Source organism: Stigmatopora nigra, chromosome 9 (assembly GCF_051989575.1).
Source record: "Stigmatopora nigra isolate UIUO_SnigA chromosome 9, RoL_Snig_1.1, whole genome shotgun sequence".
NCBI classification, from domain to species: domain Eukaryota; kingdom Metazoa; phylum Chordata; class Actinopteri; order Syngnathiformes; family Syngnathidae; genus Stigmatopora; species Stigmatopora nigra.
In genome coordinates this window covers 10,826,385-10,854,256 of record NC_135516.1, presented here as the reverse complement: position 1 = coordinate 10,854,256, position 27,872 = coordinate 10,826,385, and the positions used below count along the sequence as shown (strand labels likewise).

General features: G+C 42.7%; 6 protein-coding genes across 10 annotated transcripts; 3 read left to right on the top strand and 3 right to left on the bottom strand.

The window, feature by feature from the left end:
• Positions 1–209: 209 nt before the first annotated feature.
• Positions 210–8,529, bottom strand: fubp1 (far upstream element (FUSE) binding protein 1). Of its 2 annotated transcripts, none has more exons than XM_077723947.1 (19): positions 8,373–8,529; positions 7,806–7,929; positions 6,837–6,872; positions 6,729–6,765; positions 6,594–6,640; positions 6,456–6,527; positions 6,326–6,383; positions 6,095–6,257; positions 5,915–6,013; positions 5,632–5,751; positions 5,452–5,554; positions 5,022–5,261; positions 4,771–4,931; positions 4,534–4,685; positions 4,378–4,454; positions 4,170–4,301; positions 3,840–3,914; positions 3,369–3,431; positions 210–2,849 (listed from the first exon to the last, which is right to left on the bottom strand). In XM_077723947.1, exons 1-19 carry the CDS (start codon positions 8,514–8,516, stop codon positions 2,650–2,652), a joined length of 2,103 nt encoding a protein of 700 aa, XP_077580073.1. In that variant the 5' UTR covers positions 8,517–8,529; the 3' UTR covers positions 210–2,649. The 2 variants fall into 2 exon arrangements, with proteins under 2 accessions (XP_077580073.1, XP_077580074.1); XM_077723948.1 differs by having other exon boundaries at positions 7,839–7,929.
• Positions 8,530–8,947: 418 nt separating this feature from the next.
• On the bottom strand, positions 8,948–12,168 carry slc25a24l (solute carrier family 25 member 24, like). Its single transcript, XM_077724498.1, has 10 exons — positions 11,941–12,168; positions 11,732–11,858; positions 11,310–11,397; positions 11,024–11,135; positions 10,769–10,927; positions 10,163–10,300; positions 9,990–10,100; positions 9,715–9,882; positions 9,507–9,645; positions 8,948–9,414 (listed from the first exon to the last, which is right to left on the bottom strand). The coding sequence occupies exons 1-10, from the start codon at positions 12,061–12,063 to the stop codon at positions 9,224–9,226; spliced, it is 1,356 nt and encodes a 451-aa protein (XP_077580624.1). The 5' UTR covers positions 12,064–12,168; the 3' UTR covers positions 8,948–9,223.
• Positions 12,169–12,650: 482 nt separating this feature from the next.
• On the top strand, positions 12,651–15,250 carry dnajb4 (DnaJ heat shock protein family (Hsp40) member B4). Its single transcript, XM_077724624.1, has 3 exons — positions 12,651–13,164; positions 13,319–13,905; positions 14,742–15,250. Exons 1-3 carry the CDS (start codon positions 12,954–12,956, stop codon positions 14,970–14,972), a joined length of 1,029 nt encoding a protein of 342 aa, XP_077580750.1. The 5' UTR covers positions 12,651–12,953; the 3' UTR covers positions 14,973–15,250.
• Positions 15,251–15,642: 392 nt separating this feature from the next.
• On the top strand, positions 15,643–22,697 carry gipc2 (GIPC PDZ domain containing family, member 2). Of its 2 annotated transcripts, XM_077724623.1 has the most exons (7): positions 15,649–15,903; positions 15,990–16,323; positions 19,708–19,893; positions 20,330–20,510; positions 20,630–20,733; positions 21,147–21,228; positions 21,341–22,697. In XM_077724623.1, exons 2-7 carry the CDS (start codon positions 16,024–16,026, stop codon positions 21,490–21,492), a joined length of 1,005 nt encoding a protein of 334 aa, XP_077580749.1. In that variant the 5' UTR covers positions 15,649–15,903; positions 15,990–16,023; the 3' UTR covers positions 21,493–22,697. The 2 variants fall into 2 exon arrangements, with proteins under 2 accessions (XP_077580747.1, XP_077580749.1); XM_077724621.1 differs by having other exon boundaries at positions 15,643–16,323.
• txndc12 (thioredoxin domain containing 12 (endoplasmic reticulum)) lies at positions 21,801–24,196 on the bottom strand. The gene is made up of 7 exons (XM_077724628.1): positions 23,880–24,196; positions 23,319–23,379; positions 23,148–23,200; positions 23,007–23,080; positions 22,864–22,933; positions 22,714–22,797; positions 21,801–22,456 (listed from the first exon to the last, which is right to left on the bottom strand). Exons 1-7 carry the CDS (start codon positions 23,977–23,979, stop codon positions 22,377–22,379), a joined length of 522 nt encoding a protein of 173 aa, XP_077580754.1. The 5' UTR covers positions 23,980–24,196; the 3' UTR covers positions 21,801–22,376.
• A 75-nt stretch (positions 24,197–24,271) lies between these two features.
• Positions 24,272–27,671, top strand: LOC144201836 (transcription factor BTF3 homolog 4-like). Of its 3 annotated transcripts, none has more exons than XM_077724625.1 (6): positions 24,272–24,356; positions 24,974–25,036; positions 26,022–26,135; positions 26,236–26,437; positions 27,187–27,249; positions 27,335–27,671. In XM_077724625.1, exons 1-6 carry the CDS (start codon positions 24,306–24,308, stop codon positions 27,379–27,381), a joined length of 540 nt encoding a protein of 179 aa, XP_077580751.1. In that variant the 5' UTR covers positions 24,272–24,305; the 3' UTR covers positions 27,382–27,671. The 3 variants fall into 3 exon arrangements, with proteins under 3 accessions (XP_077580751.1, XP_077580752.1, XP_077580753.1); XM_077724626.1 differs by lacking the exon at positions 24,272–24,356 and adding an exon at positions 24,413–24,628; XM_077724627.1 differs by lacking the exon at positions 24,272–24,356 and adding an exon at positions 24,689–24,844.
• Positions 27,672–27,872: the final 201 nt, after the last annotated feature.

Genomic DNA, 27,872 nt, shown 5'->3' with positions numbered 1-27,872 from the left:
ATCAATTCATTGACAGGGTGAGCATTTGTTGGCATGGATGGAAAACGTGTCAAATTGACAAGCAGTGAAACCTCCAAAGCGGAAGGAAATGTGATGAGTTCCCTTGCTAATTGAGGAAGAAATTTAAATGTTGGGTTCAAATTGCTGTCGGGAATCAAGTTCATCAAAGGTGTCAACAAAATCAATAAAGATTTTTTGTTTAGGGGGGGGGGGGGGGGGGGCTATCCATAAAGTGTCGACCATTCAAATAAACGAATTCAACTCAAACCAGGGAAGTTAAGAAACTCGACGAATAAAGGTATATTCAAAAGAAAGTAAAACAACGAAAGATGGTGTTATCACTTTCACACGTGAGTGTTTCCCCCAGAGCTTTAAAAGCCTGGCGGGCCACCAGGCTAGACCTACTACAAGAGAATGTAAAGAACAAAAAAAGAACTATACAACAACAGATATGGTAAGAAACGTAACGTTTTAAGTACACAAACAAGCTCAGCCACTGATTTCTATTTTTCAAGACTGCCATTTTGTAAGCCCAGATGTTTAAACTGATGTCTGCAGGTGACTTAATTCACATTACAAGGGGAAGGGGAAGAAAAAAAACACGATTGGCCGTCTGTTTTAAATAAGGCATCGAGATTTAACATTTTATTTTTCCAAAAGGCCTCTGGAAGGGTTTCTACCACAAGGCTTTGCCAGCTTTCTGGGGGAAACCCTGCATGAACATCAGATTGTACTAACCGAGCAGACCTAATCAGTAATGTGAGCTCCATGTTCTACAAATATCATCACAAGCGCACAAAATATTACAATTGTATCCAATCAGTTCTGGAAATTGTTCCTCTTTGGAGGTTCCACTGCATTTCATTTTAGTTTCCTTAGGCTTTGCTTACCTGAGTTACTGCAGCAGAACCTAAGGTGCAAGGTCTGGGGGAGTTGGGGGGGAACACTGCAAAGATCAGATATATATTGTACTAAATGGATGGATATTTTGCAGTCAATATGATTTGTCCTTCACTGATCTAGTCATGTCAAAACTTTTCAAACAGTGCTCAATAATCAATCAAGATTCATGTGGCAGGTTCACGACTTAAGACATGCTCGAGTCATCGGAACATTTGTAAAAACGAGAGACGGCTAAATAGCATGCTACGCTGAACATTATCTCGATTGACGGCCATTCGTTAAAAAGAAGGTAATTGGGGGCAATTAGAGAGAACAGTCAACAACAACAACCGAGCAAAGGGACCGACATTCAAATCGACGCCGCTAAAATGTCCGACAAGTGCTACAAAGTGAATTCATTCGACAGTCAAGACTCTACGCCTGGCTTCAACAACAATTCATACTTACCCAAAGACAAAAGCATAATGAGGGGAAAATTTGACAATAAGCGATACTTCACAAAGCATCAATAAGTTCAATAGTTTGGGTACTTACAGGACAGGCGGGCTCAACTTGGACGTGGACTGCGTTAGCCGCCCCCCTGCCCGAGGCTACAGAGCTCATTGCTCGTATCGGATAAGTCACTAGCAGAGCAGCGGCAAAGCAAAAAAAAAAAAAAAAAATGAATAAGTTTTTGCATCGGACTTTTGTCATCTCAAAAAACATGTGTACATATTAAGAGTACATGGGCAGGACGGAAAATGCATCAGACAATTTACCTGACTGGCCTGGAAGAAAAGTATAAGGGAACACTAATGAAAATAGGCAACATTACTTTTCAATCAGAAAGGGGCAGTTAAAAAAAGACAACCAAACATGAAAACTTGCTTACCGCATTTCTACACTTGCCTGTGGAAGAAGTGTCTACACGTCAAGGCAAAACAATTAGAACAATGCATACTAGCTGGACAACTTTCAACAACAACGCACAGGAATCGTCTGGCTCAAGTCATCAAGAAAGCATGAAAGGTCAATTCAACAAGCGTCTTGTAGACAGTTGGAGAGAAACAGGAGAGCATCGCTTTGTGTCAACCCACAGCTGGCCCACTAGTTGCTAAGCTAGCATAGCGCCCAACCATCTTCTTCCTCTTGCTAAGGCGACCCCCAACTTACCAACACAGGAGGTTTCAGTTTGTTTTATTGCAAAAAACACAACAGGCAATAAGCATTGTTTTCCTTTTTAAAACCGAGATGATTTACATGGTAATGTCTACAGTTCAATGATAAACATGAATTCTAACCACATTTAATGTAGATACAGGGCTGGAATGACCATGTGTTGAGGTGCCTCACTAAATTCAAAACATTTACAAGGAAAAAAAAGAAGAAAAAGAACCATAACTATATAACTGGAGAAGAGAGGACGTGCTTGCCAGGTAATCTGCCATCTATGTGAAACACTTTCAAACCAAGGAAATTTAAGATCTTCAAGGCGTCTGCATCCAAACATTTAACAAAGGATTTTGCGTTCGACAATGAAGCATATACGTTATGTCCACTTCACATTACTGGCCCTGTGCAAGAAAAATACATAGAAGATACAGCGCATGTTAACACCGGGAATTAACTGCTGACCACCTGTGGGAAGGAAAGTTTTATCAGTTTAGACCGCTGCTGCCGCCGCCGTTCGTTCCGGGACCCTGTAAAACCTGCGGGAGCCAAGGGGGGTTAAGAAGCCGCCGCGTTGGACCGTTCCATGCACAAGTGTTATCCAAAAGAAGGAAAGTAAGCGCCTACCTGAGGGGCTTGCGGCGCCGCTCCCATGGGCTGAGGGTTGCCCGTGCCATAGTAGGCCGCTTGCTGCCGGTAATACTCGGCCCAGGCGGCGCTGTAGTCGGGCTGGCCGCCCGGTTGGGTGGTGGGGGCGGCCGCGGCTGCGGGAGCTGCCGCCTGAGGGGCCGCTTGACCTGGGGGACGGAACACTCCGTTAATAGGGATAACAATGCTAAAGACGAACGAGAGGCGAAATGAGGAGCCATTTCACCCAATGCCTGCTGGGCTAAAACAGTGCTTTAATGATAAAAAATGAGTAAACACCATTGGTAAAACGGTTGAAAACAAACATCTTGTGGTTGGCATGTGGACAAACCTGTCCAGGCTGTCCGGCACATTTGTGTATGCTAAAATTGCATTTGCATTTCAAAGCAGTGCAGATCGCACTAGGAATAAATATACATGTAAGGCAAAAGGAAAATTGCCATTTGGACATTTGGAAAACCCTGGAGCCATTTCTAGCATAGAAACAGGTTCTATTTGTAAGAAGGGGAACGAACCCACCACCCATGGCTCTGAGTGGGGGTCAGAATCCTTTTGCCTTTGTCTTGGCAAGCTGTGTGAGCAACACCTCGACTGGAGAGTGCCACGTAAACAACACAACTGCCCATTTTGTCCAAATCTATTACAAATAATAATAATTAAAAACTAACCTTGTTTCTTATAATATTCTTCCCAGGCTTTAGTGTAGTCCTGAGGTTGTTGATTCTGTTGACCTACAGAGAGAAATGCGATCTTTGTTAGTCTGTGGCACCATCGCAAGCTGTCGGGCGCAGAAATATTCAAGCAGCATCCCACACATTACAACGACAGAGCAAGGACACAATCATAGCATGAGAAAGAAATGCATCAGGGAAACAAAAGACTCCTCAGCGCATGAAACGTTGTTTCAGTCCAGGAGACAGAGTGTAGTGCAGTCTAAACAGCACAGGCTGCTTGCGGTCAACTGAGTGGAGGTGCACAAAAAAAATGTATCTACACTCCACTGAGGCCATGAAATACGAACGACTATGCAGACGAGGTGGTGGTGAAAAAAAATAAAAAGGCGTATTGACAGCCTAGTTGCTGTTTAGACTGACGCAGTGTTAAAATAGGTGTACACTGAAGCTACTAGGTTCATATACCCATTTTCTTGTAATAATCCTCCCAGGCCTTGGTGTAATCTGCCTGTCCACTCTGACCTGCAGCCTGTGGGTCACCTGTTAAAAAAAATGGTACTTGTAATTCGTCAATCATTCCGACTGGGCTTTCCTCCGCAGCGGGGGTCTCGACCTAAAAAGGACCGAGGACGCTACCCTGTCCCTGACCTTATTAAATATAAAAAATGAAAAAAATAAAATAGAGGGAGGGGGATGAAACTGTCTCTCTCCTGTCAAATCCTTCTACTGACTAGTGACGTGATGACAGTGGGCTAACTGTCATTCCCAAGTTGATGCCGTGCAACTGAACATTACCTTGGCCATTTGATTGAGTGGCACTTGGTGCTCCGCTCGTGGGCGTCATGGGCGCCTGGGGTTGCTGGCCATACTGGGCATAGTAGGCCGCCCACGCGGCGGCATTGGCATCTGCTGCTGCTTTGTCTGAACCTATGGTCGGCAAAGGAAAACCGAGCCTTTTAGATAGCCGCTGGGCGCGGATGGGTTATAGGTGTCAGGTCCTTACTTGGGTCAGGCTGTCCCTGTTGCCAGTGGGGGTAACCATTGCCCCACCCCTGAGGCTGGTAAGGTGCAGGGGGGCCACTAATCAAAGAAAAGAACACTTTAGAAAATTGTTACACTCCAAAGGTGATACATGCATAAACAAACGGCTGTTACTTACTGTGGCCCTGGGGGTCCCTGGTTGTATGGTCCAGGGTTGTAGGGACCCATGGGAGCACCAGGGGGTCCTGGTGGGCCTGGGGGACCATGTGGACCCGGACCTCCGTGTGGACCAGGAGGGCCATGTGGGCCACCCATTGGCGTAACGGGTCCCTGATAGGATGGACCCGGGGGGAAAAATGTAAGGGTGTGCCCACTGAGGCTCACGAAAACCCCAGGTTAAATAGACCTGACTCACCCCAATCTTCTCCTCTACCAGCTGCCTGGCATAGTCGATTTGCTGGGGCGAGCCCCTAACGGTGAACATCTTGACATTGGGGTCAGCGTTGGGAGGAGGATTCCTCTGCAGCTCAATCCTGGCTCCTGACTGTTGGCTGATGCCTTTAATGGTCTCGCCACCTGGAGGACAATTCATACTCGGTTTGCTATGGCGCCAAAAGAACAAAATGCTGTGCCTCTCTCATCAAACTTTCGGGTCATCCATCTTACCTTTTCCAATAATGAGGCCGGTCTTCATGGTGGGTACTGTGAAGCTAAACTCCTGAAGGCCACCAGGCGGCCCCATGTTCCAATTGCCCTGTCCGCGCCCCCGGCCCCTGCCACCACCGTGGCCCGGAGGTCCGCCGGCCTGCACGCTCCTCAGCAAGTCAGAGATGATCTCTGCCGCGTGCTGGGCCTGTTCAGGAGGGCCCATGATTTGTGCTATTCTGTCTGGTGCACTGCCGTCATCTGAAAAGAGAGATCAAGAAGATTAGAAGCTGAACTTGTAGATAGAAAATTACCCCCGTTTCTCCATTTTAGTGCAGTCTCAGATAAAAAGGATTAGGGTTATACATCAGATTTCAGCGTGGTGCATGATTTTTCATCATTGACCAATATTCCTAAAATGTATTATTTAAACATGGTTGTGGTGGTTGACCTGGTTTGAACTGGATCCTGACCCCCGTGTCACTCTGGATCTTTTTAATCATCTCTCCGTTCCTGCCGATGACGATGCCGACTGCGAACCGAGGAACTGGAACCTTGTAAGGAAAAAAGAGAGCAGATGGTGAAGCCATAAATGCCTACGCTCAGAGAAAAAAAACAATAATAAACTTACATCTAAACTCTCACCACCGGCCCCGCCACCACCGCCGCCTCCAATTCTGGAGCCGTATTCTCCCCTCTGCTCTCGGAAACCCTGGTCTCTGATAAGCTCCATCACCATGTCTTTGGCTTGCTGCAGGTAGACCATTTTATATTAACACTGTCAATGATGGATGTCCAATCAAGTGGCTCTACTCGTGCATAAAGAGCAATGAGTCACTAACAAGAGCAATAATGCATTTGATGTAATATAATATAAAATATATCACGACAGAAAACAAGAGATTAGCACCAACCTGAACTTTAAATGGTTCTCCTGAAATACGGAGAGGTTTGTCAGCGCCTGTGTTTTGGGGGCCATCTTGAATCATAACCATTTTCACTCCAGCTCTTTCCTGCAAGGCAACATTCAACAAATTAGCATGCAGTGGACACCAATGGGTGTGGGTGTGTGTTCTCAAAGCAAAAATACTCACTTGAAGACTCTTGATTGTCTCCCCTCCCTTGCCAATGACAAGGCCGGCTTTAGAGGCAGGGACCATAATCTCCTGTACTGTCATGCCTGGGCTTTCATTGTGGTGGAACGCCGGGGACGGTCGTCCCTTCTCGACAATCTCTGTCAGGAGCCTTTTGGCTGTCCTGTTAGAAGACCATAACCACAGATTATTAAAAAAGTTTAAAAGATGCTAGAGGGTCCAAGTACTTACTGGATTGCTTCCGGTCCCCCCGTCAACGTTACTGACCTATCAGCCATGCCTGCACTGTCTGCAAGAAAGAAAAAAAAGCTTAATTAGACGCCGCTTGCAATCGTAAAATCATCTCTGAACCAACACTTACCTGGGGCAATCTGTATTTTGCATCCAGAATCCTGCTGCAAACGTGAGATTTGTTCGCCCCCTCTTCCAATAACTAGACAAAACGTTTTTGATTGGTCCCGCAGCCGAAAAAAATATCATTGAAAACTAGCAGACTTACTGAATCCAACCATTCCATCGGGAACTTTGAATTCCTCTGATACTGATCTGAGAGTGGGGAGAAAGGTATTATTTTGTTTTGTGTACAGCACTTTTAGAGCAAACTATATTACTCCTCTCTGCTAAATGTACTCACCTTGCGGGGCCACCCATTGCTCCCATGGCGGCAAAAGCTGAAATAGAAGCAATAATATTGAGGGACCACATGGGGGGAAAAATACATTCACATGGACGGAACACTCACCATCATTGGTTGCCACTTTCTTTGTCTCTGGTTGGTCTGTGGTGACGTTACAAAAATAACATTATTACAATTACCCCAGCTATTTTTTCTAGTCGTTTTTGCTCATCAAAGACTACATTTAAGGAGCATCCATATGTAAATGAATTGTGTATTAGAACATCACAGCACAGTGGAAAACTTTGGAAGATGAAGATTGTGTAGTTAAAACATTTTTATCTAGTAACAATTACCTTTACATACAAAATAATGTTTTAAAAAAATTACAATTGTCCTATTCAAAAGGGTGACTTAAAAGTGGTATTACAACAATTCATTGCAAGCATCTAGATTTTTAATATCACAGCCCTTAATTGACTGTGGCCGTAGTTACTGCTATGGGTGATATTTCTCATTAAATGTCATTAACCTAAAGCGAGGTACACACAGAAATCTACTCTGAAACAGTTGGAGCAGGCAACAATAAACATTAATTCAGATTACCTTCTTGATTTGGAACAGATCAAAGGGTAAATCTGAATTATTTGACTTTTATCATTCCAGATTTTTGTACTAATCGGTAGTCCGACAGACATTTTTACTTGCGAATGGAGACTGTTCGCAATGCTTTTGTGTTTTGGTTATCAGAGTTGCGCTAGAATAAAAATCAAAGGTAGCGGAACACATGCTGGTTTACTGTTTTCATGTGTTGACTTCACTTATAAGTACTGTGTACCTTACTCTGGTCAAGTGTCATTTGTTTTGCATATCGACTTTGTTATAAAGGGCTGTTGTATACAATAATTTGTTACCATTGGAAACCAAGTTAGTCGAACCGACCATGCCGAGGGGAAAAAATGTATACTTTAGAATTAATGACAACAAGGAGAAGTTGAAAATGGTAATAACAATAAAGAACGTGCATGGTGAATTAGGTTAATACATAAGGCAAGCAATCACTATAATGCCATGGAATCCATTGGAGCCACTGACCGATATTCAGGTTAGGCATGGGAAAATACCCACCAGCGTCCTCCAGGGGCCTTTTTTGACCTCCGTAGCCAAAGTCTCCCGATGGAGGAGCCGCAACACCATCTCCGCCGATTTTGGCTGCTATCTGAAACGCAGCCGAGAGAAAAAAAATATGTAATCCCCCGATTTCTACGCAATCTTTGAAGCAGAATCCAGTTAAACGCGGTAGCACGATAGCAGCGGCCTTTTTGTTACGGTCGCCTCCGGAAGTCTTGTCCAACAAAGGAAAGCTTCGTATGAACCATTTAGCCACATTTTGACATTCTTTAGCGCGTACTTAAAGCACACATTTTGACGACGTATTTGCGTACACGCAAGCGAACAAAATTTCCTTTCTTGCAATGGTCAATGCACATTTTTGTAACCGCCGTGTGGCGTCATGTTAGCATAAGTTATTTCATGTTAGCATAGCTTGAGGCGAGGCCAACAGAAGAGGGAGGGAAATGAGAATTGAGCATCGTGTAAACTAGCATTCCAAGCAAAAAACGGCCATTATGTGAATAAATATAATTCTGGAGTCTTTCTTACCTGTCTTGCTCGCTGCAGAGCATCTTTAAAAGCGTCATTCATTCCGCCACCGCCGGACGGAGGAGCCACGCTGCTGTAGTCCGCCATATCTGAAGCAAGCTGCGTCTCTTCTCCTTCACGGCGCGACAAGATGGCGGATTGCATACGCGGGAGATGACGAGACTCTCATTACGAGAAAACGCTGCCATCTCGCGATAACCAATAAGCACGTGACGCACTGCGAGTTTGTTGATTGGTCAGATTAGCAACATGTTAGCATGCCTATAAAATGTGTGAAATAGCAAACATATAAAAGATAAAACCGATAAAAAGAAAAATGGTTGAAGAATGGATTTAGAAATTGTTGAAGAAAGACATATGACAAATGATTTTAAATGTGGCCAAATAGGCATAAAAATAGAAAGATAATCAATTTATTTGGATGGGGAGAGATAGCTTGCATGAAAAGTATTTAAATATTGATTTGCAAACGTTAGATTTGGATTCAGCGCCCCAAAATTACTAAATGTTGTGTGATGGAGTGGTTATCTGGTTTTGGTAGCTCAACACAGAGTCAATTTGAGACACTATGCAAATTACTGTAAATACACATTTATAGATGGCTTAATGACATGGAAAGAACGGCTCTAGTATACAAAAGACAAGTGGGACATTTATATTACACACATCTAACAACAATCATGTTTTCTATGGTGCATTTCCAATATCGAGCAAATCTAATGTAACTGATCTTAGCAAAGAGAATGATCCTCTTTTTTATTGCTTGGAATCTGTGCTAACAGAAGGCAAAATTTGCATAATTTTTTGGGTGTTGATTTTGCAGGAAACAAATTCAACACTTCTGCCAAACCTCATGTGCCCGTGGAGGATAACATGTTTCCAAACATTCTGCATAAGGTGAAGTTCATAAGAGCACACGGAACAGCCCGAACAAAGCTAGCGCCCATTCCGTTGTAGTACCCCCTCAGTCCATGCCTTTCATATATCCCGATAAGTCCTTGCATGAGACCTGATGATGCAGCGTGGGAGCCAAAGCGGACAGCTGGGAAGCAAAACAGGAAGTGATAAACCTGAAAGAACCAATCAAGGCAACTTGTGCAGTGTAAAAGCGCCTTTAAAGATGGAGGCCTCTACCTTGTGCTTGTTGCTGCGTTCTTATCACTGCCAAAGGGTAGCTGCTCATTTGTCCGCAAGCAAATGCCACAAAACTAAAAAAGAAGAGCCCGGATTCTGTGCTGTAGGTTGGATCACTCTGGGCCCAGGTCATAATCGACTAGTGGTGACAAAAAACATCCGTAAATGTTACCAGATTGCGATCATACCAGACTCAGTGCTCAATCACCTGATGGACTGCACACTCCACACCGGCATAGGGGATCATGCAGAGGATGCTGGGCTTAAATCCTCGATAAAACGAGGACAAGGACTCATGTCGGTAGATGGAGCGAGCGCAGGCCACCACGCCGTGGTAGGCGCCCACCCGCTGCAAGTTGAGACGCACCTTCAGAACCTGTTGGGGATCATAGATACTCCATTCCAGCTTTGGTGTAGCAATTCTGCCAAATCTCTTTGTGGATGATATTGAGTCATTAGTAAGGATTTGCCTTTGTGAAGTACCTCCAGAGGGTAGAAGACAGCATGAGCCACAGCACCGGACACGCAACCCACGCCGAAGCGCTGCTGCACACTTAAGCTTTCCCGACTTCTTCCCTGCATGGACACCTTCATCTGAGGCCAGAAAAAATATGTTAATTACAGAGACGTTCCCATGTTGTGCATTTCAGAAGCACCTGAGCGTAAATGAGACATTGGAGTGTGGACTGCGGCGTCCCCTTCAGCACGTTGACAACGTTGCCCTGCCACATGGAACGGAGGCCGCCAACACGAAGCTCATGAAAGCCTCGGGAAAAGGCCTTGGAGCCGTAAAACTGGAATGAAAACACAATTGTTACAACATAACCTTGACCTTTTTTTATGTATTCATTAATCTTCTTTACTAACATTTGCTAGGCTGTGTGTTGACAGCACCAACACGAAACGGATAGCCAGACACAAGCTAGCAATTGCTAGCTTTTAAAAAGTATGGTCAAAAATGTCCTTTACAAGTTCCTACATAAGCATAAACATCAATGTTTTTGACACCAAATACATAACATCCATGTTTTTGCTGCATTACAATGGTATTTTCCAATTTGCTACCAAATATGTCAACAATACTAACACATAACTTTTAGCCAAAGAGACGTTAGCAATTTCCAGCCTTTTAAAGTTCATAAGAGAAATGTACAAAGGGCACAAAGTTGAATATGTTCAGTATTGTCGTATAAAAGACTTCAAGTGTGCTAGTGTGAATATCTGTACTGTGTGAAATGAAACAAATCCCCCATGGTGCTGACCTGCAGCTGGGTTTTTAAGCGATCAATGGGAGCCGTCACCGTCCGAGATACGGCATCCGCTAAACCGGCTCCGAGAACAAATTTCCTCCAGGCGCTGAAGCCAGAACTTTCCTCGGGAAACTCGATGGCCAGAGCTCGGCTCTCCCCGACATCGAAAACCTGCCCGACGACAAGCAGAATAATGCGTATCAAGCGTAATATTTATTTGACTCCAGCTCACCTCTCAATGTCGTCATAAAATATTTGGACTCTCACCATACTGTGTTTCCATGACGACACCAGTTCGCCGATGTTGTCCACTGGTTTGAGGATGACATGTTGCAAAAATTCATCCCAGTCCACCGTCATGGAGCCGTCCGTATCCATCCTGTTAGGACAATATCACTGTACTGCAAAGGTATGCTGTTCTGATGGATTTCTGTGTAACATTTCAGAAAATGAAAAAAAATCTTTCAAATTCTTTGACATATTGACACCAGTTTCAACTTTTGGGAGTTTCCGCTCTTATTTAGTGTGGTGTGGCGGGCAAAATAAATCTTACATTTGTATAACTTTATGGGCATGGGCCTTTGAAACGACCACTCCTAACTCCTTAAACAAACATATGATGTCGTCCTGGTCAATCATCCCTGATCAGAAAAGAAACGTAAAGTAATTAATGTATGCAACGTATCACCATGAATATTTATGACTGATGTATGACGATAATAATGTAGATACAACTGCATATCTGATAAGAGCTCCAACCATTATGGAATTGACAGTAGTTTGCACTATGTCGTTTTTATGAAAGTTTTTGTGATGAGGTATAATGCTCAAAATTGTAGGCTTATTTTTAACCTGTTCTAATTTTAATATGGCCTGAAATTTTCTTTTAAAGAAAGTCATATTGGCTAATGAATGGAAATTGACGTTTGAAAGTGATCCCTCACCCATCCATTGACATTCGGGTATAGTACTCACCATTCTTGTTCTTGTCCAATTGCTCAAAGCAAATCTTCCATTTCTTCTCTCGGTCCATCATGTAACTGAGGAACTCATCATAATCCAATTGGCCGTTGTTGTCGTTGTCGTAGGAGTCCATGACATTCTATGAGAAGATGCCGTTTCGCAAAAGTGATGAGATTGATGTCTGTCTGCATCCCGAAAGGCTGAAACAGAGTTTTCCTTACCTGCACCTTAGTGTCTGCCACTGAGATGCCATGCTTGCTCATTTCATTGTGAAGTTCGGATAACGAAATAAAGCCATCCTGATTCCGGTCCAGTTTGACAAATAAACCTCGAAACGGATCCATTTGGTGATTAATTGCACTGCAGTGCAGCCTCTTCCACGTGCTGACTCACTATCATCAGACAGTGGACCACTAAGACACTGCACCACACTATCTTTTCGAGGCAGAAGAGGGTGCTCGAGAGATGGAGCCAGTGGCCATCTGGCCCAATAGGAGTGGAATCTCATCCTCGAGTAATTCTTGAACCCCCTTAAAAATATCGCAATACTATTATAATAAGATTACAATTGCATTTTTCAATTCGTATTGTAGTTAAGAATGACTTATTGGTAAGACAATAATTATGTCATTTCCAAAGTGCAACTGACACTGATTGATGGGTGTTACATTCATGAATGTTCATGAAACAGGAATTGGTGTTTCAAAATAAATCTGGATTTAACTCAAGATTACAGATACAAACTGTGGTCTTCATGGGTCATGAATGCTTTTTTTCTTAGGAAAATTGGCACTTTTACAGGAAACATTTGAAAATAAACATGCATGCGTTTTGACCTGTTACCAATCACGTAAGTTAGATTATTATTGGTTCATTATATACATTTAATATGTAAAAGTTACCAATTTATATTGTCTTTCCAGCTTTACGCTTAAACCCGGAAGTGGAAGTACTTGATTAGCGTCTCTCTAACTTGACCATGGAGGCTACAGAGGGAGAGAGATGCCAATCTATTTAAAGCCTCACCACGAACCACCAAGGAATAAATAATAACAACAGGAATATCAGTACAAGCAAATCAGGCAACACGGATAATGAATCACCATTTTGGTGAACGCTAGTCTGGCGTGAAGTCGAACCCTGCGATCGGAATAAGCTCCATTTTTTTTCCCACCATTCATCCTCTCATTTTTCCCAACACCGGTGAAAGCTTGTGGAGGAGCAACGGGGGAAAATGGGCAAAGATTATTATAAAACGCTGGGCATCAGTAAAGGAGCCACTGAGGAGGATATTAAGAAAGCGTACAAAAAGCAGGCTTTGAAATGGCATCCGGATAAAAACAAGTCTGCGGCAGCCGAGGAGAAATTCAAGGAGATCGCAGAGGCTTACGAGGTCCTCAGCGACCCCAAAAAAAGAGACATTTATGACCAGCATGGAGAAGAAGGTAACGACATTTCAATTAATCATCCATCTGTGACATTCCAAATCCAATTATATCCATGCAACATTAAATGCAAATGGAGAGATGTTGATAATATGACTCATGATGTATTTTCTGACAGTATTTCAATTTAAGCTTGTTTTGTCCGTTACTTTAGGTCTTAAGGGAGGAAGTGGCCCACCAGGCGACGGCCAGGCCAACAACTTCACATACACCTTCCACGGAGACCCCCACGCCACCTTTGCCACTTTCTTCGGTGGCTCCAACCCCTTCGAGATGTTCTTCGGGCGCAAGGCGGGGAACGGGCGCGATGACGAAGACATGGAGGTGGACGGAAACGACCCCTTCGGCTCTTTCACCAGTTTCAACCTGAACGGATTCCCCCGGGACGCGCACTGCGGCCCAGGTGGGCAGCAGCAACGGCGCAAGCAGGACCCGCCCATCGTCCACGAGCTCAGGGTCTCCCTGGAGGAGGTCTTCCACGGCTGCACCAAGCGGATGAAGATCTCCCGCAAGCGTCTGAATCCGGACGGGAGGACCATGCGCACGGAGGACAAGATCCTTTCTATCGAGATCAAGCGAGGTTGGAAGGAGGGCACCAAGATCACATTCCCCCGCGAGGGAGACGAATCGTCTTCCACCATCCCGGCGGACATTGTTTTTGTCATCAAGGACAAACCGCATCCACACTTTAGACGGGAGGGTTCCAACATCGTCTATCCGGTCCGGGTCAGCTTACGGCAGGTGAGACTCACTTTCAGGAGCTAAAACTGACGGACTGTAGGACAAAATGCTCTTGTTTTTTTAAACCTAACACAATCACAAAGAGCAGCAACAATCTAAAAATTTACATGTCAAATATCAGTCATAAATTCAAATATACTGAAATATGACACTGATACAAAATATCAAAATCTCACTTAAAAAGTCATTATATGTGAAAACAGTCAAATACTGTTTTCTGATCATAGATTGTGTCTAACTAACTAGGGTTTGGAAAATAGACCAATCAGATGGCGTTTTATTGACCTGTAGACTAAAATAGACCAATAAGAGGTCAGTATCTTCCTATAGGGCTAAATTATGCAAACAATAATGCCTCATTCATGATGGAAAAATATTGAATTTGTATAACTTTATCTTTATACTTTATACAGAAATGAAATTACATCTGAGGAATGCCATTTATAAAAATGCAATTTTTAGTCAAGACTTTTGCCACATATCCATTCTTTTATCTATCATTATCATGCGCAAGAAAATGTCACCATGGGAAACATGGAGTGTGATTAAATGCTATTTAAATATTAGTTTCCACTGCACCCAATGAATCACATTTGGAGAGAGAGACAGATAGAGAGAGATCTTTGTGGCGAGTAGGAGGAATGGTAAAAAATAAAATACATGACGCGGTCGAGGCCTCCAGTGGGCGTACAAAGGTGCGGGTGCTATTTGATAATGCTGATGAGCCACATTACGTACAGATCATTCAGAAGGAAAGGAAACTACCTGAAAGGTATTTTCCCTTACAAGCAAGTAGTACAACTCTGCCTAAACTTTTTCTCTTTTTCTCTCCACAGTCACTGTGCGGATGCTCGGTGACTGTGTCCACCATCGACGGCAACACGTGCAATATGAAGATCACCGATGTGGTCAAGCCAGGCATGAGGAAGACGGTGACGGGCCAGGGTTTGCCATTCCCCAAAAACCCGGAGCAGAGAGGAGACCTTGTGGTGGAGTTTGATGTGAACTTTCCAGAAACGTTGCCCGGCAACGCTAAGGATGTGCTGAAGCGTCACTTACCCACTTAGTGATGATCTGCAGCTGACACACGCCTGGATTCATGTGCAATTTCTATTTTGGATCTTTTTGCTTTTCTGTTTTTTTCCCTTTTTTTGTACAAATCCCAAGCATGCTGCCAAATGGATGAAAGACTGGACTTTTTATGTCCATGGGCCTATTTTAGCTAGTCACACGCTTTAATTTGCACCAAAAATGTCCCGTGCCAAATGACAGTCTCCCTATAGTTTGAAATATATGTGCTTGTATTTTAAAATGTTTCAATATAAAGTAAAGCCTTTAGCCAATGGTTCCACGTTACTCCCCAATGTCAAACCTAAAAGGGACAAATCGCGTTGAGGTCAACGCTATAGATTTGATTCACATTCTCAACCTAGCTAGCCAGTTATTCGCTATCATTTAGTTTAACTGTTTGCTAAAATCAAGCATCAGCGTCAGTGACACACTTTTTAAATTCATTTTAATTCAATTCATTTAGTTTTAAAAATTTATTTACACACGGGTATATTTTTGTAATGACCAAAAATAGCCACTTGCCCAATTAAAGGGGTAAAAGTCAACTTTCGTATAGTTTTTCACACTCCCTGAAAGTTTGAATTTATTATATAGTGTTTTTTGAATACATCCCATTCATGATAAAGTAAGGCCATTTCAACTTTACATTTAAAAAATGTCAATTGTGACAGGCACTCAGGCACTACCGTGTACGTCATCAAGTGGCCGCTGGGGTGCACAGGTGCATCGGTGATGCTCCCACCACCACCACCGCCGCTCCCCAGTACGCCTGCGCCCAGCCAGGGTGCTCAGAGAGCGGCTATTGTTAGCCCGACAGACAGGCTGCAGGTTCCCTCCTCTCTCACGCTTGATCCCCCGGCTACCTGTTGCTTTTTCGTCGCGACCCCGTCGCCGTTTCTCGCTGAAAGGCGACCCCAGCGAGCATCGGTAAAGTACCTCCGGAGAACCTCGAGTCAAGCCAGACGTAAACAAGGAAGTCGAAAACGAGTTTTGAACAGGTTCCAATGTTTTAGCGCTTGGACAAGCTATCCGAGACGCAGAAAAAAAATGCCGCTGGGCCCGTGGAGGAAGAAAAACAAGTCGACCAAGGAGCACCTGGTGGACAACGAAGAGGTCGGTGGCGGCCACCACGCAGGTGCAGCGGGGTCTCTGCTCGCTGGTGGGGGCAACAAGTCGCTGGGAAACGGCGGCGTCGGACTACCGCCGCCTCCAGCCAACCTGCGGCCCAAGTTGGTGTTCCACACGCAGCTGGCTCACGGGAGTCCCACCGGTAGAATCGAAGGCTTCTCCAACGTCAAGGAACTGTACGCCAAGATTGCAGACGCCTTTAATATCAGCCCACCAGAGGTTAGTTATTTTTCTAAAGCCCACCCACCACCATAACACTTAAATTCAAACTAAATTCCAGCTCCACTTTACTCACTAAACATTCCTCACCATCAGTATAAGTACAGCTAAGTGGGGAAAAGTACACAGACTTTATGTGCTTAATGTGGATATCAAAAGTTTACATAATCCTGTTTACATAGCTTTTTCATCATTAAAATACAATTTCAGGCATTACTCCAACAACATGTCCTGTATTCTATCAATACAGAGTCCTAATCTATAACCTCGGGGGAGAAAAATGCCTATCCAAACCCTAAATTTGAACTAAACATATCCTAACGCCTAATGTCGCCAACGAGTAAAACAAAGTCGTCTATGCATGAAGTGTTCTGTTAAACTTTCTACGTAGACGTGACAGCCTTGGCATCCAACACAAAAGCTTGCACTCCACCCTCTTATACTCTTTTTTTTTTCAAGATGTGAATACCCAAGCAGCTTTTGTGCGACCATGCACACTGGCTGTTGAGATTCAAAGTCGAGAAACGCAAAAAAAAAAATCTGTCTGGGGCCTTCCAACCGAGCTAGACTGGGTGGTTTTCTGCTTCTTTTCGACAAAACAAACAACGGTGATAGAAAATGGATTTAATCGCGTGGTTGTCGTATAACATTCTCGCTGATAAATGTTGACTATTCTAGCATAAAATCCTCCAAATTGCCCCCAAAAAGGCATGATGGCAGACACGGGCACAATTTGTTCATACATTTTTGCAACATGAATGGCTACAACAAACAAACCAAGTCTGAATTAATGGAAAAATTTGAATTGGACAATACACTGGACAAATTTCCCACTAGGAAATGCAGTCACATAAAATATTTGCTCTCTGGAAACACATGTTCAGGGTCAAAAGTTGAATATTCTCTTCTAAAATTTTGCCCCGTCAATAGACGACACGGGCACCATTAGAGCGGCACTTTATAATGTCGTCATTTGTTGCCGTCGGCCTTGACAGGAAGTCCCAGAGGTCCGGTTGCGTGGGTACTGCCTCAAATTCGAGTAGATAACCTGCACCGGGCCACGGCTGAGGCCATCCCATAATTCCCTGGGGGAGGAACTCGACTTTGGGCCTCCTCCCTCCATAAAAATGCACGTTATCTCTTTTGCGGTTGTTTTAGTGGCTCTCGTTGTTGTATGAATGGACTAGTCGTGCTATCTTAAAAAACAAAATGGCCACCACGTGACAGCATTTTAGTGAATTTGCTGATACGGAGAGAAATAGCGAGCTGGCTTCTGGTCAAAGTCTGCTTATAAAGAGCAGTTGTGGCGATTTAGGCGTGGCAGGCGTTGGCCTGCACAGTCACGTTTATTTTGTAGGTGTAACAAACTTTCTAATCCAATAGATTAGGTGCCACAATCTCATTTGTTGCCGGCGTGAGCGGGAAGTTACTCCCCTTATTTTTTCGCGTTAGTTGAGGGGAATTATAAAAAGTGAACAAGGAAGTGGACTTGGCCACAGAATTGTGCTTTTATTTTTATGTTCCCTTATAAAAATGTTATATTTTGCATGGGTTGATGTTTATTTGTTACACCACCTTTGATATGGTTAATATTTGATAGTCTACTTTTCAAAACTTAATTGTCAGAAAAGTATTTTCAAATAAAATGATTTGTACTTTGCATTAGCATTAGCATTTGACACGGCCTCTCTACTAGATAGCTTTGTTTAGCTAATTGGTTGACAATGTTTTAAAGGCCTCAGAGTGGACAATTATAGTTTGAATGATGACAGAAATCTGTGTTTTTGATTGATTCAGTGGTTTGGGTTTGCAATGACTTGTTATTATAGGTTGCTAGTTAAAGTAGGATGCTAGCATAGTGAATGCTACCATAGTACAGTATGTTATGTATGTATGTTTTGGTACGCAGTGCTGTTAGACAGCTAATAGTTGAGGAAATACGAAAGATTTTAACTGAGGCTAGACTTTTTTTCAGACATGAAAATGCTTTTTGAAGAGGATGTAATATGGTACTTGGTCTTTGGTGTCACATTTGAGTGTTGGCTGCGGGGTGTCGGCCCTGGAAGACATTCGAGTATGTCGCCTTTTTTCACCCATTTTTTTTTTTAGAGCACAGAGAAGTGTGTGTGCGTGGGCGGGATAGGGATTTGTGCGAGACTGAATGTTCTTGTTGAATCACTCGTTATTCTTGGAGTCCTTTTTTTTAAATGAATTCTTATGAAGTCTTCGGTCACGTGTAGTTTTATCTATGACTTCCACCTGCCCACTGTTTTGCTGTTTCTTTTTATTTGATTGGTTTTTACTTTTTGTTTTGTTTTTCTAGTAAGACACTCAGTTGGTTATTAATTTTTTGTCACCAAGACTTAAAAATGAATGCTTTTTAACTGGGTGAAGATATAGACTATGAGGTCATCTTAATATTATGCTAGCTATTAGCAGTTTGACTTGCATAATACCGCTGTGACATTTGTTGTTGTCCTTTTCATGCTGTTAAAAGATCTTGTATTATTTATTACTCACAGTAGTTGTACAGTAAATGACTGATATTTGGTCATGTCAAAATGGCGGTTCCAGTCTACTTTGTGCCTATGTTAGACTCTTATATTAAGTCCCTTCATCCATGTGGTTCTTGAGACCGTGGGAGGTGTGCTGAGTTGGATTGGGAGGGGGTAGAAAGTAGCTGGTGAAGTGCCCAGCAGGGAGGGGAGCGCTGCCGCCAACAGCCCGGGGTGCCGTGAAGCCGCTTAAAGCTAAAGGCCGCCTTGGTAACGGGCTGTGGGCGTGCACCGGCTGGGCTTGGAATAAAAGCGGACCCTTGCATCACCTCTCGCGGCCCCCTTTCTAGTGTGGCCTGCTTAGCCATGGCAACGCTCGTCGGTACGACAGGGAGAGCAGAGGGTGTCGGAGCGCCGTGAAAACAAAGTCTGAGTGGCTCACTGGGAATAAACACCATAATCATTCTTCCTGGATATTTTCAATTAAAAAAAAAAGAAATATACTAATGTGCCCGTTATAGAAAGGAAAATTAACCTAAAAATGATTGTGATTATTTTCTATTTAGAGATTGAAAATTTTGACGAATTGTATGTCTCTCAGTGATTAAAATATAATATTAAATACTGATTTTTGTTAACGGATGCGTTTTGGCTTCATCTTGGTCACCCTGTTTTCCAGTGATAAAAGTCTTTGGAAGTAAAGCAAACCAGTTAGACCACTAGCTGGGTTTCCATCTGTTTTAAGTACCGTCAAATCAGCTTAGTGTTTCTGTTGATCACACTGACGAGCCCTCTAAAGTGTGAGGGTCATCTGTCTTTTTTATTTTTAACACACATGCCGTTTGTCTGATTTTTTTTCTTTCTTTCTTTCTTTCTTTTCAACTTGCAGATCCTATTCTGTACCCTCAACACACACAAGATTGACATGGACAAGCTACTTGGCGGCCAGATCGGCTTGGAAGACTTCATATTTGCCCACGTCCGAGGCATTAAGAAAGAAGTGGAGGTGTTCAAGTCAGAAGACGCGCTGGGTCTCACCATCACGGACAACGGCGCAGGGTTTGCCTTCATCAAGGTAAAGTCGCAGCCAATGAGCCAAATCACACTCGTTGTACATATCCATAAGAGGATATTTTTCTTGATTTTGACTTTTAACACAACAAACAAACTGAAAAATAGCTATGAATATCAGTTTTCCATAAAACTACCCCACTTTTGATAATGTATTATTTATTTTACTGTCCTCCGGTGGCCAATATGCGCACAGCAGAAGAAGCTACACAAAGACTCAATCATGAAGCACAATTATTGACATTTGTTTGAACTACCTAAAGTTTGCGTATATAAAGTAGAAGACTGTTGCAGCCTAATGTGGATATTTAAAAACCACTGACAATAATACCTGAATGTTATGGGGAGCTCGAGAGACTTAAATTTGTATTTTAAGGGACAACTGGCAACTTTTTGTCCCTGTTTGTGTAACTGTGTGTCTGATTCCACACGTGTGGCAGCGCATCAAGGAGGCCAGCGTGGTGGACAAAGTGAAGGTGATCTGCGTGGGCGACCACATCGAGCGCATCAACGGCCGCAACATCGTGGGCACACGACACTACGAGGTGGCCCGCATGCTCAAGGAACTGCCCAGGAATGAGACCTTCACCCTCAAGCTGGTAGAGCCCATGAAGGCCTTTGGTGAGCCGCCTGCCAATCACACACAGACATGAGCGACAGGTGTTCTTCTCACAAATATCCAATGGTCCATTTCAACTCCCTTGAGAAAGCTGACATCCATTTTCTTCGTCCACCGGCAGAAATGCTGGAGCCCAGGTCAAGGGGCGCCAAGCCCGGTGACAACAAGATTGGCAAGGGAACGTTGAGACTTCGGGCCAAAGGCCCGGCGACGCTAGAAGACGAGGCAAGTACTGCAACCTGCTCTAAATTGAATCCAAATTAATGTCTTTATTGTCATTATATCCAAGGTAATACGTTATTTTAAGCCTGACCATAAAGTGGCCACTGTACATCCAGATCTATATACATATATACACACGCACACACACACACACACACACACACACATATATATATTTTTTTCCACACATATATACAGATACATATACACATGCATATACATATACACACATACACATACATACATATGCATATACACAAACACATATACATATATATACTCACACATACACATACATATACACATACATATACACATTCATATACACATATATACATGCATACATATACACACATACTTATGCATATACACAGTATCATATGTAAATAAATATAACCTGTGTTTGTATCGCCCAGCCGACCGAGTTTGAGGAGAAAGCCGTGAAAAAGGTGGATGACCTACTGGAGAGCTACATGGGAATTCGGGATACCGAACTTGGTGAGTGTCCACCACATGATCATATTCAGTGGAATTTTCACCGTCAGATTAATAGTATTGCAATTTATTACGTATTGCGAAAGCGTATTTTAATGACAATGTCCCCCCCCAGCGGCAACCATGGTGGAGGTGGGCCGCGACAAACAGAACCCCGACGAGTTCGCCATGGCGCTGGACGAGACGCTGGGGGACTTTGCCTTCCCGGACGAGTTTGTCTTCGACGTTTGGGGGGCCATCGGAGACGCCAAGCAAGGGAGGTTCTAGAATGTCAGCCCTCTGACAAAAACTGAGGCTCGTGGTCACTGGTTGATGCTTTGGCAAAGTGCATTGGGGACACTCTTCCTGCCTGATCACTTTACACGTGATTGGCGCTTCATTTTTAAGATGTCTTTTTTAATATATGCTTTTTTGCTGATATGCCAGCTTTAACTTTAGCAGTCTTTTGTTGGCTTACTGGGTCTATTTTATAAATAAGTGGACTTTATAACTCGGTCAGTACGACACATCCAATCAGTTTAATTCGCTGTTCATATTGATTTTTTTTAATGTCACAAAACAACTCGGACACAAGATTCACTACAACAAACCTTTATTTACTGGGTAAAAAAGAGGCAAAAAGTAGCAGGTTAAAATGGGCAAATGAACAAAAACAAATTCACATTGGCACAAAATTGACTTTGGAAGCACGAGACGTCTTCAACATTAGCTGGAAAAAAATAGCCGTGGCTTTAAGGGTGATGATGATGATGCAAGTGGTCTACGGTGAGATTCCCCAACATTAACTGACACTAAAGATTCAATTCATATCAACACAGTAGACAATAGATGGGACTTCTACTCGTAATAAAAGTAATTTAAAGTCAGGGGAGGAAAATATGAAATTGCCGTTTGTTGTCTGATACCGTTTAGCATGATTATGTGCCTTCTCAGTGCGCGATTTAAAAAAAATGGCAGCGTTTTAACATTTGGCGTCTTCATAAAAATTGACCGCCGACCCGTTTTGGAGCCTGGTGGAAAGATGTGCGTCAACTTGGCACTTGATTGACTTTACATCTGTTAAATGTAGTACAGTATGTGACAAGTAGTCTTGTGGCCATGGCAACGTTGTCGGAGGTGATGTAGCCCTTGCACCCTTAACGCTCGCCTCCTCACAGCTCGTCTCCAGTGTGGGTGGTCTTGAAGGCGTCGCCGGTTAGCTTCTCCTGGGCCTCCTTCATCCCTGAAACCACTACAAAAGCAAGAGTAATAATTAGAAACTGATTTATTTTTAAAATGCGCGAATATTTGGTCGTGGCTTTGGTTATTTTGAAAGATAACTCCAGTTTGAATTGGATCAAATGTGGAATATTGTTAAAAAAAAAACACTGCCACTAAATTGATAAACTCTTATTTTTTGGTCACTCTTTTGTATGGTCTGGTTTTCCTGATGCACATTTTCTGACTTGGCCTAATAAAAGTTGACAAGCGACCGAATGAAGTTATTACCTTGTTCGGCGTTGCTGTAAAAATACTTGTAGTTGGGATTGCCGATTTTGTTGGTGATTTCAGGGTGGACTTTCCCACTGGGATCTGAAACAATTTTATCACATTATTCCCCAATCACTTGGCAGCCAAGGGGCGATGTGGTCCACGTACCAAGGAAAAGGATGCGAGGGATGTAGCCACCGTCAGGAGTGAAGTCTCCGTCCTTGGGCTCCTCTTCGTCCTTTTGTCGTCAAAAGAAATCAACATGAACAACAATGCATCCCTTGTGGAATATTTACCGACTGGTTCCTCACTTCCAAGTTGACCATCACAAAGTTGTGGGCCAGTTCTGCGATTTCCTTGGATTCAGCAAATTTGGGCTTTAAGGCTGATAAGAGCCAAAACAATAGTGTTAACTTTACATCTCGATTGCCACATCGATTTCATTTGTTTACCTTTACAGGCTCCGCACCAAGTCTTGTGGATTATGACCATGAGCGGCAGTCCACTGGAACATACGTCAAACACATTGGTTGGACCATGTATATAGAGAAGTTAACAAAATGGATTTTTCGTGTCACTGGTGACTTTGGAGAAATATTTGGGTTGATGATGATGATGCTCACCTGGCAGACGCCTCGCTCTTCCCATCTTCCAGCGACCTCCAGTGGATGTTGTCTCCAAATCCTACAAAAGGGAAAAGTCACATGAGCCATTGGAAGTTTTTGACGTTGATAGACGTCCAGTCCATTTGAACTGGAAAAGTCTCAATCGTGGTGGATTCAATTACAATTGGAGAAAAAAAGACTGTAAAGTTATCAAATTCAATATTACAATGCCAATATATTTCAGAACTAAGGTAATGTATATCAAAACGTTTCAGGGAAAAAAACATGCATTTTCCATGTTTATTTGATATTCTTTAATCGGGAAAAGGCCGTTGTTAACACTATGCCGCATTCATGGAAAGAGCATAATAAAACTGAATCTAACACAGCCATTGGGTGGATAAAAACAAACAAAAAGTTGCATTTATTATAGCCCCGTTTATTTATCATGGATTTGTGTGGCACTTTGGGAATGTAGGACGAACCCGGATGTCCTGAATGGGATCAAAACATTGGAATGCTCGAAAAAAAGTGGACAAGCTAGCAAAAACAAAAGCCTTGGTTTGATCGTTTACTGACCTCTGCCGTTCGATGTACCGACGACATGTTGAACCCACGACAAGGGGAGCAACGCGTAAAAAAATCCGAACAAAACGGCGTTAAATAAAGCACTCTGCATCTCGATGGAAAACTGGCCTTGAACGACTAGTCGGCTGTTGCAGCTGGATCGTGTGTCTAACCCGGATCTCCAATGGTGTACGTTTCACATTAAAAGGAAACAGGATGCACTCGTTCTTTACAGTCTATAACTCGCTCTTTCGTGACAATTTATTTTCCTATTAACAACATTAAAGCATAAACGTGCACATATATCTCAATACAGCTGCAATTCAGCAAATGTATTTAAAAAAAAAACAATGCTTTAATATATATTACTGAGCGCGAGGTCACGTGATCTTTACTCGACCGCATGTTCCGGTGCGCAAGTCAGTGATGTCAAGTTAAATGACTAAACATGTCCACTCACCGGCATTGAACATAAATTACGTTTATTTGGTATGCCTAAAATCATTAAAACGAGCTACTAACGCCTCTCAATGCCCACCACTCTGTTTTATATAAATTACACGATTAGTGTGTTGTTTATATGCATTTTCAACACATTAACGACGTTTACAAATATTGTTCAGGTTTATTCGGAAAGTATAAGCGGAAGTGTGTTCCTTATGATTAACCGAAAGCTTTGCCATCTGCGAAACCTGCGAACGAGCAGGAGGTAGCAGCTGAAGCTCTAGTCCAAACATCATTTGTTTCTGTTTTTCCGCAAGGTAAACCCGTCAAATTGTTTAATTGACAATTAGAGTTCACGCCTCACCAAAGTTTAAATCCTTAAAATTGTGTCGCATAATTGCGTGGTTGTCATGCTTCGTAGTTAGCCTCACGCTAGGCTATTATTAGCCACGGTAGCTTTCGAACAATGTGTACAAATGTAACACCTTCTTAATAATGTGTCATCATCTGAACCGCCCCCATCAAATTGAAACGTAAAATTTTAACCTATCCTTATTTAAATGGCTCAGTGTTGTTGTATTTGTATGGTATGCTTCAATATGGATACCATTATCCATTTTGTACACTTTACGAGATGTCTAATTTCTTTTACTCTTTTTCAGAGTAACACTATGAATCAAGAGAAGCTCGCCAAACTCCAGGCACAAGTCCGGATAGGTGGAAAGGTAAAACCTTATTACACATACTTTTTTGTCAAGTTAAAATGTAAACAACTTCTAGTGTTGTTTTCCAGCGCACAATGACCATTTTAGGTATTCCAGTCAAGCCAAATTGTCTGTCCATGTGGATTTTTGTCTGAGCTAAATAACATTACACATGATTAAGATGCAAAAAAATCCTAACTGAAATACACTTTAAAATGTTTATTTGTTTATTTATTTTTAAAATAATTTAATAATGTCTACCATGGTCCATGATGCAAGTCTGACTCATTTATTCTGGGAGTACAAGATAGACAAGTAACTTTTCCCAGGAAATATGCATTGTACAAATAGCACACTGATTGGCAACCATTAATTCGCATTATCACAATCAAGGTGAACTGAGTCACCAAATGCGTGCATCCGCAAGTCAAATTTTCTCTAGAAAAAATCTCTATTAATAGAGTTGGTTTCCTCAAATGTCATGGTTTTGGCGACCGATGCAAAGTTTCCGCCCGCAGGCCTTAGTTTTACCACCCATCGTTTAGAACCTCCTGACATCAGCGTTCCGTTTATGGCGAGACGAGTAGGGAGCGAGGGACTGCCAGCTGTTGTCCACATTTCAACCCCCTGGACTGTTTGCTTTACGCTCGGATGGACACATAGTTAGAACGTGATCATATCTCACTTGCATTACATGCATACAAGTTGGCACACTAGCACTTTTGTGGCCTTTACCAAGTGTGAAATTTGCATGAGGATTATAGGGATTTTGTTTTGATAGTGGACTAATTGCTGATTATTTTTCCAACAGTCAACGAATAATTTATATAAGTCATGTTATTTGCTCTCGTATTAATTCAAGGCTTAACATTTTAGCCATGAATGTCCATTGAATGAAGTTATAAATTCTATGTCACTGTTGAAGCCATTGGACGTAAACCTATTTTCTTAAATTCTTAAATGATCAATATGTATGTAGCTCACTTTTGGTCTGTTTCTAACTCAGGGAACAGCTCGCAGGAAGAAAAAGGTGGTTCACAAAACGGCAACGGCTGACGACAAAAAGCTCCAAGGCTCACTTAAGAAGCTTTCTGTGAACAACATTGCAGGCATTGAGGAGGTGAAGCAATCAATTGCATGAGGCCCCGCCCCATTCTTCATTTTACATCGGTTCAGTTTTGTTTTCTGTCTTATCCTGTAAATTCCGTTTCATCTCGTAGGTGAACATGATCAAAGACGACGGTACGGTGATCCACTTCAACAACCCCAAGGTGCAGGCGTCGCTTTCGGCCAACACGTTCGCCATCACGGGCCACGCCGAGACCAAGCAGCTGTCCGAAATGCTGCCGGGCATCCTCAGCCAGCTGGGCGCCGACAGCCTCAGTAGCCTGCGCAAGCTAGCCGAGCAGTTCCCACGACAAAGTATGTAGAAAAGCAAAAAAAATGCACGCACAATGCAGCTCTTCAGTCTGCAGAGGAATGTTTCATTTTAAGTACCTCATGTGTATATGTATAGCTCTGTTTTAGCCTGGGGTTTCAAGAGAGGCCTAGTGGCCCGACAGGTTTATAATGGACCTGGGGGAAAGCCTGAATAAGTATAGGTCTCACTCAGCTGGTCGAAAAAATCAAAAAAGTAGCTTTTCAGAATCTTCAGTAAAAACAAAAAAAACTAGGGTAGTTACATTATTCACATGTATAGTAGGTGTTAAAATTCGCCTATATTTTAAATAATGAACAACATTGAAAGGCATTACATGAAATAAAATACAAAAATTTATATTTGCAAAAATATGCTCCATACTTCAGGGAATGTAAATTTTCAACCTGATTTGTGTACTCACCATGGTCACCAGGAGGCAGTGTTGTGCCGCAGAGACAATTATTGTGGTGTAAAGTAGTAGAAGTCACAATTTTTTTTTGCTCTTAGAAAGAGCTTAAGATGGCAACTGTTGTCCTTTTTACTTGTCCAGCAATGTTGCCAAGACATTTGTGAATATTCTTAGCTTTGAGAGTTAAAGTCGACAACGCAAAGCCAATTTTTTATTTGCACTTCCACCTTACATTAAGGTTTTTGGGAACATCTTTCATATGGAGCCTTTGCATTTTTACATTTCAAATGGATTGGTCGGCAAGAAAATGCACTTGTTTGACACGCCTTGTTTGCATTGCAGCCATGGACATGAAAATGGTGAAGGAGGAAATTGCAGAGGAGGAGGATGATGACGCAGTTCCAGGTAGGCAATCCTCCCAGGAGACTTCAGTGTACTTTTTGATCACTTCACTAAATGGGATTCCCTTGCTTTTTTCTTCTTCTGGCAGATCTCGTGGAGAACTTTGATGAAGCCTCAAAGAATGAAGCCAACTGATCCCTCCTCCGCTGCCAACCTTTTTTTTCTTCTTTTTTTTTCTAATCTGTCGCTCGCTCAGAGGATTTCCTTGTGGGAGCGGGCAGATGCTTGTTCAAGGAGCACCGCCGCATCCTCATTGTCATCATCATCATCACCACGAGACGATCTTTACATAACGCCTTTTGATTGCGGGATCCCAAAGTCAGCACCCAATGGACTCTTAACGGCTTGAAAGAGGCGCTTTTCACATGAATTATATTTAAAAGCGGCTTTATGAGAGGATGGCAATAAAGAATTGATTTTATGTACAGTGACTGGAAATTATTTCATATCACTTTTCGGTTGAAATATTGCTGTTTCCTCCTTTTTATTTCCCGAGGGAAGACAAACGACATTAATGGACATCTTCCAACTGGACAATGTTTTATTAATAAAACTGATAGCAACTTAACTGACAAATTAAAGCAGTTAATGCTTTTAACTGCACACTCTCATCCCCTATGATCCAT

Bases quoted from the DNA above. Each gene is read 5' to 3' on its own strand.
- fubp1 (XM_077723947.1), bottom strand. From the start codon at position 8,516: ATGCAATCCGCCATCTTGTCGCGCCGTGAAGGAGAAGAGACGCAGCTT. The intron at 6,014-6,094 runs GTGAGTATTTTT...GTTGCCTTGCAG, and splicing joins AGACAATCAAGAGTCTTCAA to GAAAGAGCTGGAGTGAAAAT. The intron at 4,932-5,021 runs GTAAGATGGATG...ATTGTCCTCCAG, and splicing joins CGGCCTCATTATTGGAAAAG to GTGGCGAGACCATTAAAGGC.
- slc25a24l (XM_077724498.1), bottom strand. From the start codon at position 12,063: ATGGATCCGTTTCGAGGTTTATTTGTCAAACTGGACCGGAATCAGGAT. The intron at 11,859-11,940 runs GTAAGGAAAACT...ATCTTCTCATAG, and splicing joins TGGCAGACACTAAGGTGCAG to AATGTCATGGACTCCTACGA. The intron at 9,415-9,506 runs GTAGAGGCCTCC...TTTGCTTCCCAG, and splicing joins AACGCAGCAACAAGCACAAG to CTGTCCGCTTTGGCTCCCAC.
- dnajb4 (XM_077724624.1), top strand. From the start codon at position 12,954: ATGGGCAAAGATTATTATAAAACGCTGGGCATCAGTAAAGGAGCCACT. The intron at 13,165-13,318 runs GTAACGACATTT...CCGTTACTTTAG, and splicing joins TGACCAGCATGGAGAAGAAG to GTCTTAAGGGAGGAAGTGGC. The intron at 13,906-14,741 runs GTGAGACTCACT...TTCTCTCCACAG, and splicing joins TCCGGGTCAGCTTACGGCAG to TCACTGTGCGGATGCTCGGT.
- gipc2 (XM_077724621.1), top strand. From the start codon at position 15,709: ATGCTCCCACCACCACCACCGCCGCTCCCCAGTACGCCTGCGCCCAGC. The intron at 19,894-20,329 runs GTAAAGTCGCAG...CACGTGTGGCAG, and splicing joins CAGGGTTTGCCTTCATCAAG to CGCATCAAGGAGGCCAGCGT. The intron at 20,734-21,146 runs GCAAGTACTGCA...TGTATCGCCCAG, and splicing joins CGGCGACGCTAGAAGACGAG to CCGACCGAGTTTGAGGAGAA.
- txndc12 (XM_077724628.1), bottom strand. From the start codon at position 23,979: ATGCAGAGTGCTTTATTTAACGCCGTTTTGTTCGGATTTTTTTACGCG. The intron at 23,081-23,147 runs GTAAACAAATGA...GGCTCTTATCAG, and splicing joins TTGGTGCGGAGCCTGTAAAG to CCTTAAAGCCCAAATTTGCT. The intron at 22,934-23,006 runs GTGAGGAACCAG...TGACGACAAAAG, and splicing joins TTGTGATGGTCAACTTGGAA to GACGAAGAGGAGCCCAAGGA.
- LOC144201836 (XM_077724625.1), top strand. From the start codon at position 24,306: ATGACTAAACATGTCCACTCACCGGCATTGAACATAAATTACGTTTAT. The intron at 24,357-24,973 runs GTATGCCTAAAA...ACTCTTTTTCAG, and splicing joins ACATAAATTACGTTTATTTG to AGTAACACTATGAATCAAGA. The intron at 27,250-27,334 runs GTAGGCAATCCT...TTCTTCTGGCAG, and splicing joins GGATGATGACGCAGTTCCAG to ATCTCGTGGAGAACTTTGAT.